Source organism: Lampetra planeri, chromosome 47 (assembly GCF_965212315.1).
Source record: "Lampetra planeri chromosome 47, kcLamPlan1.2.h2, whole genome shotgun sequence".
Lineage (NCBI taxonomy): Eukaryota > Metazoa > Chordata > Hyperoartia > Petromyzontiformes > Petromyzontidae > Lampetra > Lampetra planeri.
This window is the reverse complement of record NC_136153.1, coordinates 2,285,644-2,305,945: the sequence shown is the minus strand read 5'-3', so window position 1 is coordinate 2,305,945 and position 20,302 is coordinate 2,285,644. Positions and strand designations below refer to the sequence as shown.

Below are 20,302 nucleotides of genomic sequence, written 5' to 3'. Positions count from 1 at the left end.
GAGAGAATTCTCTTGAGACGGGTGGTGGTGGGAATCAGGTTTCAAGTAGGAATCTGTGTGGGTGGCTTTCCTGTAGACAGAATGTCCCAAGGATCCGTCAGGTCTTCTCTCAAACAGAATATCTAAGAATGGTAGTTTGCCATCTTTCTCCACTTCCATGGTGAATCTGATGGATGGGTGTCTGCAATTGATGTGGTCCAAAAAGTGGTTCAATGCTGGGAGGCCATGTGGCCAAATGACAAAAGTGTCATCTACATACCTCTTCCACAGAGAAGGACGAACGGTGGACGTCTGGATGGCGTCTGATTCAAACTTTTCCATGAACACATTGGCTATTACTGGTGACAAGGGGGAGCCCATAGGGGTACCCTCATTCTGTTTGTAGAAGGTGCCATTCCAGGTAAAATAAGTGTTGGTGAGGCAATGCCTAACCAGCACAGGTACATCCGAATTCAATCCATGTTGGACCAAGTCTTCAATTATTGTTAGGGTGTCAGGTACTGGGACTTTGGTAAACAGAGATACCACATCAAAACTGATGAGGATATCGTCAGGAACGAAACGTCATATTTCTGATCGTGTCCGCGAGCACAAGTCAGCTCTGAAACACGGCAAAATTGAGTCTTCCGCCGTTGCCGATCATTGCTACAACGCTGTGGGTTCTCATGAAATTGTCTTTTCCGAGACCAAGGTGCTCTGCAAACCTCCTGGCTACCATCAAAGGTTTGTACACGAAGCCATACAGATATACAAACACAGACATAACTTCAACCGTGATGATGGGTACAAACTGAGTAATCATTGGAAAGATGTTATTAACCATGCAAAAAAGATGTAACTACACAAATTTGGACCATCTTATTTGACAGGTACTATTCTTTAGTTACCATACAGTTTACAGACAGCCAGTTTTTTTTGTTAATCATGTTTAGCTTCTTTTTTCACACGATGGTTGCCTGCCTTGCGTTTTACCCACCCAGCTGCATAGCAAGGGGCTGCTTGGTCCTGACTTGCCTATCTGCTTCTGCCATCTACATGACAAAGGCTCAGTCCCAACAAGCAGCAGCAGCCGTACTAACCATCTCATAACAACTCCTCTCCCGCGGCCCATCCTGGCTCGTCCCCTCCCCTTAACCAGTATATATAAGGTCGGGTCTCTTGGGACTTCTCTTTACTTGATACAGCAATTGTGCTGTGACGGTTCCACATGAAGACGGAAGCTTGTGTTTCCTCCGAAACGTCGTGATTCATTATTTTATTTCTATTTTTTCTATTATCATTTATTATTATTATTTCCATTTCTTCAAATGCCATTGCAGAGTATATGCTTCTTTGGAAACCAACGTATTAGTTTTTTACACACACACACTTGAAGTTCTTCTCTACCCTGCTCATCATATTCAGTCCGCTGCAGTTTGAAAGACTCCTGATTTGGAGTTTGTTGGCCAAATAGATGAGGTGAAGAAGAAAGCCAACGTAGGAACACCAGGATAGACAATTACATTTGCTCATCCGAATGTTGTTTCGCTACCACTGCAATTATGCACCCAATGTGACAGTGGCATAGGCACCTGGTGTAGCATAGAAATATCCATATAGGTACAGCCAACCGTTGTTGTTCTTTGTGACGACAACCCGCACCGATTCAGTGGAGGACACGTAGTTGTACAATAACACATTTACTGGTAGGTCTGTGACCTGATTCAGTGGGCCGTCATAGATCCGAATGCTGTTGTTGTAGAAGTTGTTATATCTGCAAAACAACAAAAAATTGTTTTCACGACAGTGTTACCATGCGAGAGGTTTCGCAAGCAGTCCCCCGACTTACGAACACCAGACTTACGAATACCCACACTTACGAAAGAGTTTCCTTAAGATATCAATTTGTTATAACCATCCAACGTGCAGACGCGAGATCCTACTTGCGAACCGAACCGCGGAACTATTTTGTTCAGCGAAGCGATCCTTCGCGAGATGTAATGAGTCCCAGAATCCTGCTGGCAGACAGCATTGTTGCATGCCTGTGCGTGTGTGTGCACATGTGTGTGAAAGTGTCTGGGGGAGCGGTAGTGTAGCGGTTAGCGTGCTGCACTATGAACCCGGCAAGACGCGTTTTATTCCCGCTCACGGCCAACATCAGTGGCGATTATCTGAACCGGTCTTGGGCCTCCCCTAGGTCGACTCAGCCTCAAATGAGTACCTGGTGCGGTGTGTAAACATCGCCACTAGGGAGACAAAGGCGGTCAAGCATGGTGCTGGCCACCATCCCCCTCGTGTGTCGTACCAGCCTTCATAGGTGCTACTCGCCAGCAGTGCTTGCCCCAAACGTCCGTTAGGCTATACGGGGGATCTATTGAGGCTACACAGTGGATCTGCGTGTGTGTGCGCGCACGCGTGTGTTCCCGTGTGTGTGCTTTTGTGGTGACCCCTTCTGACAAGCATCAAGACTCAAGGTAAATGAAAAAAAATCTTATTTTCATGTTACTTTATTTGGTAAAATTTTCTATAGCGTATATATCACAATATTACATGCACAATGCTTTCTTTTTTTACCGTAACACCGACCGTATGGGGCATTTAAATGCAGTACATTGTCTTCCGAGTTGCGAACCATTTCACTTACGAACGGGTCTCAGGAACGAAACTCGTTCATGGGTCGGCGACTGCCCTACTGCTTAATGCAACTTAATACTGTGGCAAATGTATGTTTTACATTTCTACGTAACGAACCCTAAGCCAAATCCACCATTTTGACTTTTCTGGCTAATGCCCCAGAATTGTTCCTCCGATGCAGGTCAGCTAAGTGAGGTGTAAACCGTGGGTTCTGTCTTTTACTCGACGTTTTTTGAAGGGTGAATGAGCATCATTGGAATTTATAAATAAACTATTTAAAGATGACCTGACAGATTCCAAATCCTCAGCCTCTTAAGACATTTTCCAAATAATATTTCCAGCATCTGCAATACATTTAAGCAGAATTTACCTTGCTACAATAATTTTATGGGACAAGTGCAGAAATGCAGTCCATCGAATACACGCCACCAAACAATTATCAATGATTCATTCAGACGCTGTCTTCCCGACAGACTTGTTCTTCACCTGAGGACGGCTGCTTGCGTTGTGGCCGAAACGTCGTGAGAATTATTTTATTATGTTTTATTTGTATTATTTTATTATTTCCATTCTACGTGACTTTACCGAAAGAACCAAGAAGATGAATCCCTGCAGTCACGAAAGCTTTAATCGAAAATTATGAATGATGTTATTACCGAAAATACCCACAATCCATAATTTATTTGGAGAAGTTGTAAATATTATATCTAGCAGTGAGGGCTTTTTCTCGAATTTGTATTGCACTGGGACAAGTAGGTTATGTTCTTAGGTTAATGTCAGAGATGTTACAAGATTTAAGGTACGTCGTGATGTATTTTGGATCCAGTTCAATTTCTAAAATATAAATTTAAGCACGTAATATTAAATTTTGTAGCTTCAAACCTATTAGACTTCTTACATTTAAGTGTATACATACGTATGGTGTTAGTAAAGTAGGAGGAAAAGTAAACAGGGTTAAATGGGATAAATTTATATTGGACTTTCTTTTATGTCACTCATAAGACAGGAATAATTGTGTAGAGGAGTAATATGGGGACGTGACGTCATACGCGCTGTGAGGTGTGATGACGTCATGTAACCTGGCGGTACTTAAGGGGGGCCCCGTGATGAAAGCGGGGTCGTTGGGGGAGTCCGGGATGGAGAGCGGTTGAAGGGAGCTGAAGAGACAGCCAGGGGTAGAGCTCGAGAAGTCTGTAGAAGCCGGCTGTAGTTACGGAAGATGAAGAGACAGCCTAGCAGTAGAGAGAGCTAAGGGTCCAAGGGAAGGACTGAGTGTAGGACACCTACCCCTGGTGGTTAACTACTTTCTTTGGTAATAGACCTGCGCAAGCCTTTACTTGAAGACCAGCCTCAGCATCGTCATTTTCCACACAACAACTGGTGCCAGAAGTGGTTCCTACCTTTGCCGCCATGTCGAAGTCAGAGGCGAGATGGAAGAACCCACCTGTTGCGGAATCTGATGGCGAGGACAGCATGGAGGAGGTCCCCGCAACGTCCCCGGAGACCGGAGCCCCGGAGATGCGCCCCGTGGAGCCAATCCACCCAAAACAGGAGGAGATGGCGGCCGTGGGTGGCTCCTCACCGCCGCCGGACACCTGGTGAGTCCTCTCGAGCCAGCTGGATCTGCTTCTCAAGGCGGTCGCGCAGCTCGCAGTCACGGTTGCCGAGGTGGGAACACGGCCGCGCGCACCCGACACATTTTCGGAACGGGATCAACAGATTCCCGCCATGGCGCTTCCCGCCTCGGTTGAAATTGGCACCATCACTTCATCGGACGCGACGTGGGAGTTGGACGCTGTTGCCGTACGGGACGCAACACAGCATTCGGGCGCCATTTTGGCCGCGACACCGTAACCAGGCGCCATTTTGGCCTCAACACCGCAACCGGGCGCCATTTTGTCCGTGACACCACAACCACCCGCCATTACCAACGCGACTCGACATCCCAGCGTCACTACGACTTCTCCAGCGACGCCTCCGCGTGTGCCTGTGGGTGCGCCCTCGCCGGTGTTGATGTCCGCAGGCCAGAAGCTCCGTCGCTTGCCACCCATCCGCCCATTTATCGTGGCAGGAGGCGATTGGATGGCCTTCCAGGACCGGTTTGACGCGGCGTATGTTTCTGTTGGATGGCCGTTGGACGAAGCTCTTAAGGTGCTCCCCACAGCTCTTGATGACAGGGCTTTAGCTACTTATAAATCCATCCCACCGGCGGATAGGGCGATGCTTCCAGCTGCGTATGCGCAGATGGCTGCCATTTTCGAGCCGCCTTCTAGTGCGCACCTTGAGTTTTCACTGCGGAGGCAGGAGGAGGGGTAGCCACCGCTCGTTTTCCGCAGCTCCCTGCTGGCGCTGGCACGGGCAGCCTACCCTAACCTTGAGGGGGCAGCGCTGGACTCGCTGGCCCTGGAGCGCTTGCTCTCCCTTGTGCGGGAGCTGGGGATTGCTCTGACAATCGCCGAGGAGACTGACATCACATCGTTGAGAGTGGCACAGAACATCCAGGCCCACATTGCCCTGCGACAGTCGCCCAGTGTGGCGGCATGCCTGCGGGGGCTGACGCACCTGAAGGGGAGGACGTCCTCGCTGCTCTCGCTGTGGGCAATCGACACGGAGATGGCGCCGGGGGTCGCCGACTGGAGCAACGGTGGCGGGCGAGGGCTCCTCGCTTGCAAGGCTCGGCACCCACTGCCTGCTTCCACTGTGGTCAGCAGGGCCACATCACGTTGGGCTGCCGCAACAAGGACTCTTCCTACCCCGACTCCACATCGGCGTCAGCTACTGGGCCTAAGGTGAGTCGCGACGCATCAATCACCCGGCCGCTCCCCTCACCTCACTCATATAGTGGGGTTAATGTCCATAATCACGAGGTCATCACTAAGTGCCCATTGGGCTTTTTAATCTGGCCCGCCGAACTTGTCCAAATATTATTATTAAATGAAATTTTACCTTCCTCCTGTAATGCCCCCATTTCCCAATTAGATGGCACACTTTGTGTAATTCTAGATTTGAAGCTTTCGTGACTGCAAGGATTCATATTCTTAGGTTTTTTCGGTAAAGTCACGTAGGTAAAAAACATTAAAAAGTAAAATAAAATGAAATAAAAATCACGACGTTTCGGAGGCAACACAAGCTTCCGTCTTCAGGTGGTACCGTCACATCCACGAAAGCTGTATCAAGTAAATGAGAGATTGCAGGAGCTACCACTCCGTTTATATAATGGTTGGAGAAGGTGGTGGGGCAAGGGCCGCATACTTTTTATTAATATGGTAAGGTGAGGCTTAAGACAGAGAATAGACTGCATAACAAACTGAGCCTTTGTTTGGAGAGGCACGGCTTGTGACTCAACCTGTGACAGGGAGACACCACTAAACATGGTAAAACTGTAATAGTTGTCTGTTAAATAAGATTGGCAAATAAGTGTAATTCAACAAAACAAACAAAACTTAACTCCGAGTTCTCTCCGAATTTCACGAGTCCGTTCTAGACCCCACAGTTTTTTAAAGAGTTTTAAGCACAGAAAACTAAATTAAAGTTTGAAAAATCATTAATTATACAAACTTTTCAATAATTTCCTTCTTCACTTCGATAACATTTTTTTTAAACTTCTTCTCACCAACATTACCACTCATTACCACTTTTTCCGAAGGCAAGTTTGTAAAAGAATACATGGTACAGACAGCAGACATCTTGTGTCCGGAGTTCAAAAGCAAATTTGAAAAAGTCAGTTTATCACGCAGGACTGTGACTCACCGTGTGGAACTGATTGATAAAAATATAGCAAGTCAATTAAACAAAAAGTCTGATTCCTTTGAATTATATTCACTAGCACTGGATGAAAGTACGGCCGTAAAAGACACTGCTCAGCTCCTCATTTTTATCCGAGGCATTGACGACAGTTTTGCGATAACAGAGGAGTTTTTGACCATGGAGTCCCTGAAAGGAACAACACGGGGTGAGGACTTGTATAACCAGGTATCTGCTGTCATCGAAAGAATGACGCTACCTCGGAGTAAACTTGTCAATGTCACAACGGATGGATCGCCAAATTTAACTGGAAAAAATGTTGGGCTGCTGAAAAGAATCCAGGATAAAGTGAAAGAGGAAAACCCTGTCCAGGATCTTATTTTCCTTCACTGCATCATCCATCAGGAATCCCTGTGTAAGTCGGTATTGCAGCTTAATCATGTCGTGAATCCAGTCGTAAAACTTGTGAACTTTATACGAGTGAAGTACCGGTGAAGACGCTGGACACCCAGGTTGAGGCACACGTATATTTATTTCAGCTTATCGGTACAGGACAACACTAGAGGGGGTAGCGGCCCCCTCACCCGGATAACTGGGGATACCCCCTAGCTAATCTCACCTATCCCCAAGTCCTCCTCTAACGAGCTAGGGGAGGCTAACTGGCCCGACACTGGTGAGTCGGGCTACGGTCTCCGGAGTCCCAGGGTCTAACCCTGGTTCACGGAACCACGCCTCTGGCTCGCTCCTCTGCAGCCCTGACAAGGGCGGCGTCGAGGGGAGTCCAGGGCTCTAGCTAGAGGATCTTCACTCTTCCTCCTTCGTTCCCAGACTGAGCCCCGAGCTCTCTTTGTCCTCCCCCTTTATACCCCCCCATCAGGATCACAACCCCCCAGGCTGCCTGATGCGGACGTCGCTGCGGGCACCCCCCCCGTGTACTCCCGTAACTCCGCCCACTGTGTTTGTTACCCATTGGATCGTATGCACTTACAGCCCTCCCGTAACAGCCCTACATCACCCCCCCCATTACAGCTCGCAGCCGTCCCGGCTGCAACAATTCCAAATAAAGGAACAATTACCCCTCGACCCCGTGTGTGCCTCATTTTTTCAACAAAATGCAAATAGAAGAACAACAACAAGAACAACAACCACCCCCCCGAAAGGAATGTCCGACGCACCCCCCCCCCGCATAAATACGAAATCCGTAAGCACGTATGTACAACTAGCCAGGAACTCCCCCATCACACACAGCACACCCACGACACACAACGCACCCACAACACACACACCGCGCCCACACAACACAACACACTCAGTGTGCAAGGAGCACACCACCGACGCAGCATACAGTAACCATGACACGTGAAGGAAAATAAATAAAAAAAAGTATTTTTTTTCTTTTTCTTCCTGCTGTATATTATAAGAGTCTGCGCATTTTAGCGCGCGTCCTTGCCGCAGGCCCGTCACACGGGGCAACCCCGGACGGCGGACCATCCGGTGGCGGCTGTCCCATTCGAGGTGAGGTCGCGATTGAAGTCGCGCGACTGTCGGCATCACCTGTGGGGGTTCCAGGGCGTGAGCCCGTCATTCCCGGTGCACCTGTGGGTGGGACAGCCGGCAACACATCAGGCGAGAGCAGCGACGGACCCTCCGAGTCGGTCGACCCCCCACATGCTTGGCCTCGCGTGCGTGGCGTGGGCCCCCGCACCGCAACAAACGGCTTCAGCCTAGAGGGGTGTACAAACCACCGGCGCCTCCCCCATTGGATTCGAACGCACTGAGGCCTCAAAACCTCAACAACCTCGACGGGGCCCCGCCACGGGCGTACGAGTTTCGAAGAGGTCGCGAGTGGTACCTGGGGACAGTGCAGCCATGCCCTGTCCCCCGGCTTCCACTGCAGCACGTGCGCGCGAGCCAGTCTGAGGCGCTCGTTCGCCTTCTGACGCCTGTCAGAATTTAGCCTCGCCGCATCCCGCGCCTCAGTCAGTTTGTCAAGGTTAAATTTAACGTGATCGTCCAATTTAGATTTGCCCAGCGGCACGGGGATCTGCAACTGTGCCCGAACAGGTGGGTCGGGTTCGCGGCCATACATAAGAAAGAAAGGTGAAAACCCCGTCGCAGCATGGGGAGCCAATCTGTATGCCGCTAGAACCCCTTGAATTTGTAAGTCCCAATCAGCCTGTGAGTCCGAAACTTGCTGCGACAACATAGACGTGATGGTGCGATGCAGACGCTCGACCATCCCGTCCGTTTGCGGGTGATAGGGGGAGGTTCGAATTTTTTTCGTTCCCAGGAGATCACAGACTTGTTTTAGGAGTTTCCCCGAAAAATTTCTACCCTGGTCGGTCAACAACCGCTCCGGGGCACCTTTGTCCATGACATAACCTTGGACAAAGGCGTCGACGATGGCTGCTGCCGACTGATTCGCCAGGGGCCAGGCCATAGGCCAGCGCGTAAAATATTCGACCCCAGTAAGCAAATATTTATTTCCCCTGGAGGTGGCGGGGAATGGCCCCAGAATATCCAGTGCGACCAGTTCATTTATTCTGGAGACCTGGATGGATTGCAAGGGCGGGTTCGACTCCCGTGCCGGTGGTTTGCGCTGCGCACACTGAGGGCATGCCGCCAACAGATCAGCGACATCCCTTGTCATACCCGGCCAAAAAAAATTCAGCTGGAGCAAGGCGAGTGTTTTCTGGGTACCTAGGTGGAGGAGGCGCTCATGAGCAGCCCACACCACCTTACCTCGTAGGCCAGAAGGGACCACCAGCCGGTGACGCTGGGATTTCCCGTCCCAATGCATAAGCAAGCCCGCATGGGTTTCCCATGCGTCGGCATGACCCGTCACACGCCCCCTCTCCCCGGCGCGACGACGCAACGCGAGGAGGGAGGCATCCTCCAACTGGAGGCGCCCCCATTCATCAACGGGCAATCCAAGCAGGGAATCTCTCCCCTGTTCGGCGATATCAATGGGGACTACCGTTTCATCGTCGGCGGCCGCCGCCAGGACCGGAACCATCATGTCCCCTACTGGCTTGCAACGCCCCGACCCCAGGAGACATGCGCATTCGGAGGCGGTTGGCATCCGTGACAGAGCGTCAGCGTTGGTGTGGCGAACGCCCTTACGATAAGTGGTTTCAAAACTGAAATCCTGGAGGACCTCCAGCCATCGGGACAATTGTCCCGATGGCTGTTGAACCTTCAGGGCGTACTGCAGTGCCGCATGATCTGTGCGGACGGTGAAATGCCGACCGTACAGATATGGGCGATACTGTTGGATGAAATAGACAATTGCCAACAGTTCCCTACGGGTGACACAATATCTTTGCTCCGTTGGAGACAACACCCGACTGCCGTACGCGACCACCCGTTCCACGCCGTCAACCACCTGGGAAAGCACGCCTCCAATACCCGTGTTGCTCGCGTCGGTGTCGAGCAAAAACGGCCTCGAAAAATCTGGGTAAATCAAGGGAGGAGCCTTCACCAGCGCGTCCCGAAGGGAGCAGAAAGCAGCTTCCTCATCCTGACCCCAGTGGAACCGAACCCCTTTAGATGTTAACGCGTGTAGGGGTTTGGCAATCGTTGCAAAATTAGCGACGAAGCGTCGGTAATATGATGCGAAGCCAATAAAACTCCTGACCTCTCCCACCGAGGTGGGAGTCGGCCAGGAGCTGACACACTGCGTTTTGGCGGGATCGGTAGCAATACCCGAGCGCCCTACGATGTGCCCCAAATAACGCACCGACTCGCGTAACAAATGGCATTTTTGGGGCTTAAATTTCAAATTAGCAGCCCGCATCTTTAGGAAAACCGCCCGCAACCTCTGGAGATGTTCATCAAAAGTTTTACCAAAGACAATAACGTCATCCAAATAAATCAGGCACGATTCCCATTGCAATCCAGCCAAAACCAATTCCATCAATCGCTGGAAAGTTGCCGGCGCTGAGTGTAAGCCCATCGGCAACCGGTTGAATTGGAACAGGCCGTGCGGTGTACGGAAAGCAGTTTTAGGCTTAGAATCATCGTCCAGAGGAAGCTGCCAGAATCCCGAAAGTAAATCTAGTGTGGAGAAGAATCGCGCTCCCGCCAAAGCGTCCAGCGATTCGTCCATCCGTGGGAGCGGGTATGCGTCGGCAACCGAAATTTTATTAAGGCGCCGAAAATCCACGCAAAACCGCAACGAGCCGTCCTGCTTTTTAACCAGGACGATCGGCGCTCCCCACGGGCTGGTGGAGGGAGAAATGATGTCGGCGGCTAACATGTCATCAACAGCCGATTTGACATGGTCCTTTTCGGCGGGACTTAACCGAAACGGATTTTGGCGAATTGGCGCGCTGTCACCCGTGTCAATATGGTGACGCAGCAGGTGAGTGCAACCCAAATCATATTTATCACGACTGAAAACGTCGGAAAATTCCCTCAGTAGCGTTCTAAGCTGTTGGCGCTCTGAATTTGTCAGGTCCGTCGATCCCGCACAAAGCGCGTCGATCCACCCTTCATCGCTGTCCGAATGTGGGAGCATCCGGGAAGCAGTGCCAACGTGGTTCGCGACAGGTTCCTCGCAGGGCACTGGCGTCGCGTGAGCGAGCACCGTCCCTTGAGGAACCACCACCGTCTGCGATCCCACATTGAGGACCGCGATGAAAGGGTCCCCGTCCCCTCTTACGACGGTCTGGGCCGGAATCAAATGAGGCCCATTAACCCCGGCCCTAGACGGTCCCAGCAAAACACCCTGATCCCCTATGCCCTTAGCGAAGGGCTTACGAAGTTTCAGAGGCACTAGCATTTGAGCTCCCGGCGGCACACGAACAGTTTTAACGACGAACGCCGGTACCGTCGCGAACGCCGACCGAGCCGCCGCAGGGGATGGCAGGAACGCCATGCGCCGCCCCGATGGAAGCTCAATGCATCCTTGGTCGATCAAAATACGAATGGGCATTTTACCTAAGAAATCCGTCCCCAGCAGGCACGGAACCGCCAGCGAGGAGGAAACGAAAATCGGCCCCGACAATTTGATGTCCCCAATAGAAATTTGCGCTCGAATCTGTCCCATGATGCCGAGAGAGCCCCCGTTAGCGGCATAGAATGGGACGTTAACCGGCAGTAAAGGCCGGCTTTGTACGGGCAGAATATTGTAAATTAATTCCGAAATGATTGTCGCCGATGCCCCCGTATCGACCAAGATGCGTACTTCTACCCCGTCAATGTGTCCGACCACGGCCGACGACCCTGACGACGCGGCTACCACGCGATGGGCCAACACGGACCACTGTTTGGGCTCGATTTGAGTCCCCGCAGTGATCCGCGTTGGCCCCTCGCAACGCGACATCGGCCCCCCGTTTGTTGTGGTGCGAGAGCGTGCAACGGGTAGGTGCTTTGGCCAAACATGTGTGGTGCCGCGACTCGCCGGGTCATGTTGCTGGAGCTTGGGAGGAGGAGGCCCGGCGTCCCGTCGAGCCGTCGTCCCGCGCTGTCGAGGAGAGCGGCACCCCGAGGCGACGTGGCCCCGGACGCCGCAGTTGAAACACCGCGGGAGCCCCGGTGGAGACGACGGGCGGTTGAAACGGCTTGACCCGTCCCGGGCCGACCGTACTTCTTGCGCCTGTTGCCGTCGATGGTCGACGGCGAAGAGCTCCTCCGTCGGAAGGGTGGCTGCAGCCACCGCACGCCCTGCCGATGCCCTGCTGGCTTTCCGCCGCAGGGACAGAAGGTTGGCGTGAAGGAGGCGCGCCGCCTGAAGAGAGGTCATCTCGGCGTCCTCCTGTGCGACGACAGCGATGTCCAGGTCGTCTGCCAGGAGGAGTATTTTCTCCGTGACCATCGCGTCCACGCCATCGTCGTCCATACGGGGAAAAGCCGTCTTAGCCAGCGCTAGGAGGCTCGTCCTGTATGCCAGGGGCGACTCCTTCTCACCCCGCTTGCGCTCGTAGAACTGCTCTCTGCATTCCGCTGAAGGTCCATAGACCCCGGCCAGCAGCTGTAGTGCCTTCGGCAGAGTAGACCGCTTCTCTTTCGGCGCCGATGTGAGGGCGGCGAGCGCGTCTGCGTCGAGGAGCGCCGGCAGCGCGCAGAGGGCTTCATCGTCGGACCACCTTGCCATTTCTTGGTGGGCGATGAAGCGTCGCTGGAAGCCGCCCCAGTCGCCCTCTGCACCAACAAATTCTTTCAGCGGAGGCAGCCGTTGTTGTAGCGCAGCGTTCGCCTTGGAAGTCTGTAGGCTGCTATCCCCGGGACTCGGCTGTGCGTCGGCGCGAATGGCAGATGGAATCGCCTGTCGCGGATGTGATGACGCTCCCTCCGCTGGAGATGACGCAGCTGTCCCAGCGAGAGCGGTGTCGGACCCAAGGTTGAGCCCGGCCACGCCCTCCGCAGCTGCCGTGACGATGGCGGGAAATTCAAAGTTTGAGTTTTCAGAAATGGCGGGAAGGCGCTCAGGTTGACGACTCCCCTCGCCCCGTGGTGGACCACCAGCCCCCAGCCGCGTGATGTTTTCCAGCGTGGCGGCAGCGGCGTACAGTAGCTCCGCCAGTCTCTCGTGAGCCAGCCGTAGCGCGTCTGGCTGCGGCCCCTCTTCATGCCGATGCCCCGGTAGGAACGCGTCGGCCCCCGGCTGCGCCATGTCTTGGTGAGCCGCCTCGGGCTCAACGACTTCAGCAGTGTCCTCCTCCGGTACTCTGGCTCGAGCTGTCTGACGTGTTTCCATGTCCGTAGTACTTCTGACACCAGATGAAGTACCGGTGAAGACGCTGGACACCCAGGTTGAGGCACACGTATATTTATTTCAGCTTATCGGTACAGGACAACACTAGAGGGGGTAGCGGCCCCCTCACCCGGATAACTGGGGATACCCCCTAGCTAATCTCACCTATCCCCAAGTCCTCCTCTAACGAGCTAGGGGAGGCTAACTGGCCCGACACTGGTGAGTCGGGCTACGGTCTCCGGAGTCCCAGGGTCTAACCCTGGTTCACGGAACCACGCCTCTGGCTCGCTCCTCTGCAGCCCTGACAAGGGCGGCGTCGAGGGGAGTCCAGGGCTCTAGCTAGAGGATCTTCACTCTTCCTCCTTCGTTCCCAGACTGAGCCCCGAGCTCTCTTTGTCCTCCCCCTTTATACCCCCCCATCAGGATCACAACCCCCCAGGCTGCCTGATGCGGACGTCGCTGCGGGCACCCCCCCCGTGTACTCCCGTAACTCCGCCCACTGTGTTTGTTACCCATTGGATCGTATGCACTTACAGCCCTCCCGTAACAGCCCTACACGAGCAAGGGGACTTCAGCACCATCAGTTTATTACGTTCCTGGAGGAAACTGATGCGGATCATCAGGACTTGCTGTACCACTCTCGTGTTTGCTGGTTAAGTTTGGGGAAAATGTTACAACGAGTGTGGGAGCTGAAAGAGGACATCATCACATTTTTTGAGTTGATAGGGAAATCTGACGAATTCCCTGAGCTAAGCGACAAGAACTGGCTTAGTGACTTTGCGTTTGCTGTGGACATATTTTCACACATGAATGAGCTGAATGTGAAACTGCAGGGGAAAGATCAGTTTGTTCACGACATGTACAAACATGTGAAAGCCTTCAAATCCAAGCTCACTTTGTTCTCCGGACAAACTGCGAACAAATACAGCCTTACATCGGTAGGACATCATCATTCATAAGAAATTCAGAACATCTTGTGAATATGATCAAAGATATTAAACTTAACCCTCATGATATTTTGGTGAGTCTTGATGTTATTTCGCTATTCACTAAGGTTCCAGTGAGCGAGTCGCTTAAATTACTTGATACACTGGTAAAGAATACAGGTTTACCAAAAGATATTCCGAAACTCGCAGACCATTGTTTAAATAACACTTACTTCTTATGGAGAGGCGAATTCTTTAAACAAAGGGAGGGAGCAGCAATGGGCTCTCCTTTATCTCCTGCTATAGCAAATTTGTACATGGAAAACTTTGAAACCAGAGCACTTGCCTCGAGCACATTAAAACCATCCTTTTGGTTTAGATATGTGGATGACACTTTGGTTGTCTGGCCACATGGTAAAGATACACTTAACGATTTTCTAAATCATCTCAATGCACAAAACCCGGCCATTCAGTTCACCATGGAAATGGAGGTGAATAACACACTCCCGTTCCTGGATATTTTACTTGGGCATGGCCTAAATGGTAACATAACACACAGCGTTTACAGAAAGCAAACGCACACTGATGCCTATCTGAATGCAGATTCGCATAATCACCCAGCTCAGAAATCCTCTCTTATCTAGACGCTCATACATCGGGCTAAAACAGTGTCAGATGGTGAAAGTCTAGTGAGAGAGATTAAACATGTCAAAGAAGCACTAAGACAGAATGGCTACAATAATGCTCAAATTAACAGAGCACTAAATGCCAAATCACGATCGCAAAGCAACACTGCTGAAAGCGATCAGATTATTAAAACAATAAAAATACCATTTATCTCAGGAGTAACTGACAAATTAGCCCGTGTTTTGCAAAAGCAAAACATTACAGTAAGATTTGGTACAGTACACAAAATTCAATAACTAGTAACGTGCACTAAAGACGAATTACCTAAATTATCAACAGAAGGTGTATATCGGATTAATTGTGTATGTGGCAGATGCTATATTGGACAGACAGGGCGTAACGTTAGTGTAAGACTAAAAGAACACCAGAGAAATATTAAATTATCACAAACACAACTGTCGGCAGTGGCAGAACATGCATGCCAACAGGGACACTCAATTGATTTTGACAACGTTGAAGTGTTGTGTAAAACTAGTTACTACTGGCAAAGACTAATTAGAGAATCGATTGAAATTGAGAGAAACAGAAATAACTTTAATCGCTCAGACAGCTACAGGCTTAGTGCGGCCTGGAAGCGTATTATTAAATAAGATACATTACAATTCCTTATAAGGGAAACAAACACTAACTGATTACTAATGTAGCATAATCACAATAAAACACATTCCAAATGATTACTAATCTATAACTCGCATCGTAACAATAGCCTGATTACTAATCTAGTATATAATTACAATAACTCCCCCCTCAAATCTTTGCACCTGATGAGTTAATGAGTTAATGATGACGTCACCCTGCTGCTGCTCTATATAAGAACGGGAGACACAGCAGAGCCTCACCATTCTGGTGAATTGCCCGATGAGGGGGAAACCACCCTGGCTTGCCAGGGGAGACACCAGGAGCATCGAGGTGATCCTTCCAGCCCGTCCGGATCTCAAGTGAGACCTAGCCACCAGCCCCGAGGCCTGCGAGGGCCCTGACTGTGTGGCCAGGGATGACCACGCTGCCAAGAAGCGGGGACTGCTGGAGAATGGAGACGGAAATCGCAACAGACGAAGAGGGGAAACGGCGAGAGTCAAGGACCACGAGGGCCACCCGAGTTGCTGAAGGAAACCGGGATGACCGTGCCGCCCAGCTTATGCTCGCAGCAGATGAAAAGGAAGCAGGGAGAGCGCCAAGAGAAATGAATGCCACCTGCACTGCTGAGGGAGCCAGGGACGACAGAGTCGGCCAGACGGTGACTGCAGGAGACAAGAAGAAGACGTGGCGAAAGCAGAGGGCCACCGACACCACCTGTGCTGCCGGAGGGGACTGGGGCAACCAGACTGACCCGCTGGCAGCAGGGGGATGCGTGGAGGAGGCACGGAGACGGAAGGAGGGGAATGTGGCGGAGGCACGGCAGAAGGAGAGGATGGAGGAACTGGATGGGAGGGTGGGAGCTGATGGAGTGGGTGAGGGAGGCCGAGGAGAAAAAGGTATGGCGTCCGGAAGCAGAGAGGCGGGCGCCCCCGAGCGAAGGGTGGGGAACGAAGCCAGGGAGACGCCAGCAACCCTGGGGCAGGGGGAGGCCCGGAGGGAGAACGCGACAGTGGACGCTGGACCGGTGGGAGCTGGGAGGCCCCGGGAACGAGACGGGAAATGGCGAGGCGGGGCAGGGGTGAGTCTGACACCACCTCATGTCAAACGACATAATTGCGTCAGAGTAATGATGAAGGACGAGGTAGCAGAAGTGACCATCGACCGAGCAACCTTTGTACGGTCAATAATGATGGGCTTGCTACAAATAGAGCCGACAGACTTGTACTGTTTGATAACTCTGCCGGGAGGGAGGGCGTTTGTTAGCTTCAACTCAAGCCCACTGCTACAAAGATTTATGACCCGCTCCGAGGAAAAGGCGGAGGAGAAGCCATTGATATCAATGAAGCTACAACTGTTATCAGAGCTGGACACGACGGTGGTGACTATTTTCCTATACAATGAAGCCCTACATGACCACGACGTGGAGGTCTGGCTAAGACAGCACTGCTCGGTACTGTCGGGCTGTAAAAAGGTGAGGGACTCAGTGGGGATATGGACAGGGGCAAGACAATGGAGGGTGCGGCTGAAAACAGAGGGAGGGACCTTGAGACACATCCCGAGTGCCCTGAACATAGGAGGCAACCGGGGATATGTTGTGTATGCCGGACAACCTAAACTGTGTAGGAGGTGTGGGGGCAGCGGTCACCTGGCCGCAGTGTGCAAGACAAAAGTCTGCTATAGATGCAAGGCACTGGACCACGAGGTAGAAGAATGCAGTGTTCCGGCACAATGTAACCTCTGTGGTAGCCGAGAACATCTGTACAAGAATTGTCCGGAGTCGTACGCCAACAAGGTTAGGGCGTATAGAGTAGGAGGAGCGAGGGATGAGGAAGGGGGTGGGACCAAACTGGACCTGGATAAGGAACTGGTGAGGGAAGGACGTGGAGAGGCGGCTGAGCAGCAGCCACCAGCAACGGACGGAGGGGGAGAAGGGGAGAGGCATGCAAAAAGAGCAGAATCGACATCGAGCGAGCAGAAAGAGGGGCTGGCGGGGGAGGGGAGCGACGGCATGGGCAGCATCTCCGAGACGACTGTGGAAGACTGGGCGGAGGCGGTGGAGGAGGATGAAGGAAAAAGGGAACGACAGCAGGAGGAAGGCGGTAGCGAGACATGGGAGGGAACAATCGGAAGGAAAAGGAGGATACGGAGAGCCCCAAAAAGAGGCGCCCCTTCAGGCAGCACGGAATCCTCGGACTCCTCGCCGGACGCAGAGGCCTCGAGGGAGGAGATGGAGGAAAGGGTGGAGAGCCGGCGCAGGGGGAAACCCTTGAGAACAAGGGGCAAAATTAAATTGCGGGAACTGGCGAATGAAGACGGTTACGGAGGGCGAGCGGAGAAGGCCACTTCGGACTGAGACACATCCCAACATGGAACTTTCCGTGGCGTCCGTAAATGTGAGGAGCTTGAAGGGAAAGGGGAGGAGAGGAGCAATAATACAACTGCTACAGGCTACCAAGTGGGATGTGGTCTTCCTCCAGGAATGCCACCTACCATACACCCTGGGCCGGGAGGGGCTGTTGGAGAGCTGGGATGGCTACTACTTTTGGTCCGGGAGTAATGAAAATCGATGCACGGGGGTGGTTACCCTCCTAGGCAGGAGGGGTATACAGATAGTCGGGTCCCAAGAGGTGATCCCGGGCCGCCTCCATTATGTGGACGTGTCTTATGGAGAGGCAGACCTGAGACTAATAAATGTGTACGCCCCCACGACGTGCACAGAAAGAGTGGACCTATGGAATAATGTAGCGACCCTGCTTGTGACGAGACGGCAAGTCATAATGGGGGGTGATTTTAACTGCCCGTTGTGCCTGGCAGACCTATTATCGGTGGCTGGGAGGAGGAGGCTCGACCCTTCCTCTAGGAAGTTGAAGGAGCTGATAGAGGATTTTAAAATGACTGACACCTTCAGAAAGGTACACCCGGTGAGACCGGGATACACGTGGTCGGATAAGGGCGGTAGAAGGCAATCACGAATAGATTTCATCTTTGTGTCTGCCAATGTGAAGGTGGATGGAGCAGACCTGGAACCCTTCCCCTTGTCAGATCACAATTTGGTGAAGGCAAAGTTCGGTATTCCAGGTGGCCTGAAGATGGGGAAGGGAACCTGGAAAATGAATGTGAGCCTGTTGGAAGACAGAAGGGTTGTGGAAGACTTTGTAAGGAAGTACGAAGACTAGACGACCCTGCAGGAATGCTTTGCCACGAGGGTGTAGTGGTGGAGCATGGTGAAGGGCCGGATAAAGGCCCTCTTCCAGACACATAGTAGAAGGAGGAGTGTAAACAGGGAACTGCAGCTGTGGAACGCTAGAATCGAGAAGAAGCACAGGTTACTTGAGCTGGGATTCCCGGTGGGTGAGGATATACGGAGATTGAAGGGAAGGTTATCCTCGGTATTGGAGAAAAGAGTCAAACAAATGGCATACAGTGCAAGGGTCAGGGCAACGGAACAGGGAGAGAAATGTACGAGTTTCTTCTTTAAGAAATGCAAGGCAGGAGACAACACATATAGGGAATTGGTGAGTCCGGTCAGAGGCAGGCAGGCAACGACAGAGGGTATGATAGAGATAGCGGAGGAGTACTATGGGGAGTTGTATGGGAGGAAGGGAACGGATAAGGGAATAAGGGAGGCACTACTAGGGGAGCTAAGACATGAGGTTAAGAACCCAGGGGTACTGGGAGGGAGGATCCAGATGGAGGAAGTGGAGGAGGCAGTGAGGAGGCAGAATAAGAATAGGACGCCAGGACTGGATGGAATTCCAGCAGAATTCTATATTACATTCTGGGATTTAATGAAAGGGGACATGCTGCAGATGTATAGGGAAATGCTGGAGGGCGGACTGGTGCCAGAAGAAATGTGTGAGGGGCTCATCATACTGATGTATAAGAAGGGGGACCGGAGAGAGTTGGGAAACTGGCGTCCAGTTACGCTCCTGAACTCGGACTACAAGATTATGGCAAAAATAGCTGCGACGCGCCTGGGGAAGGTGGTGGAGGGAGTAGTCGAACCCGACCAGACGTGTGCGGTGCCAGGAAGAAGGATTTCGGACTCCCTGATTTTATTAAGGGAGGCAATAGAGGTAGAAGGAGAGAGGGGATGCCCCCTAGGGCTTCTTAGCCTGGATCTTGAGAAGGCTTTCGACTGCCTCTCGCACGAGTATATGTTCGCAGTGTTGGAAAAAATAGGAGTGAGGGGACCCTTGGTCGATTGGGTGAGGCGTCTTCACCAAGGGCTCAAGACCAGACTACTGATAAATGGGGAGCTCTCGGGGACAATTCCAGTAGAGTCAGGGGTGAGACAGGGGTGCCCGATGTCTGCGGTTCTATTTGTAATGTGTATGGAACCCCTTGCACAGGCAATGAGAAACAATGAGGAGATTAAGGGAGTGACCATCCCCGGGAATAAGGAACAGGGGAAGGTGGCGCTATATATGGATGACGTAGTCGTGCTCTGTAGGGACGTGGCATCAGTGTGGGGGGCCATGAAGGAGACAAACCGCTTCGGCCTGGCCTCCGGCTTGAAGGTGAACGCGAGGAAGAGCGAATTGATGGCCTTCGGGGACCCGAGACTATTTGAGGGCCGGCCGCCTGAGTTGGGGATAAAGACGGAGGAAGTCAAGGTCTTGGGAGTGTCCTTTTGCCGAGAGAGGTCGGCAGAACGAAACTGGGACAGGAGGATAAAGCAGGTAAAGGGACAGTTAGGCAAGTGGGCCGGGAGACGGCTCATGATGGAAGGGAGGATTCTGGTAATGAGGGTGGTGGTTTTACCAACACTCAACTACCTCGCATATGTGTACCCGCCAGGTAGGAGGGAGGCAAGAATCCTGGAATCGCTGTTGTTTAAATTAATTTGGGGAGGCGGGATGGATAGAGTGAAGAGGGTGGTGATGTGTAAACGCATCGAGAACGGGGGGTGCCCCAAATATTGCACGTGTGCTGTCCTCAATTTTTGTGTGCAACACTTTGAGGTTATTCTTTTCCAAAGAGCCCCAGGGGAAGGCCGCTTGTTATTTAAGGTATCACCTGATGTGGCTCCTGAGGGGGCTTGGGATGACCCAAT

General features: G+C 52.0%; 1 protein-coding gene across 2 annotated transcripts in view; it reads right to left on the bottom strand.

Moving 5' to 3' along the window:
• Positions 1–20,302, bottom strand: part of LOC144733492 (cubilin-like) — an 82,453-nt gene that overhangs the window by 45,565 nt on the left and 16,586 nt on the right. For both annotated transcript variants that reach the window (XM_078615418.1, XM_078615419.1), the window contains exon 5: positions 1,572–1,753. In XM_078615418.1, the coding sequence (XP_078471544.1) occupies positions 1,572–1,753 (182 nt within the window). The remainder of the gene's footprint in view (positions 1–1,571; positions 1,754–20,302) is intronic.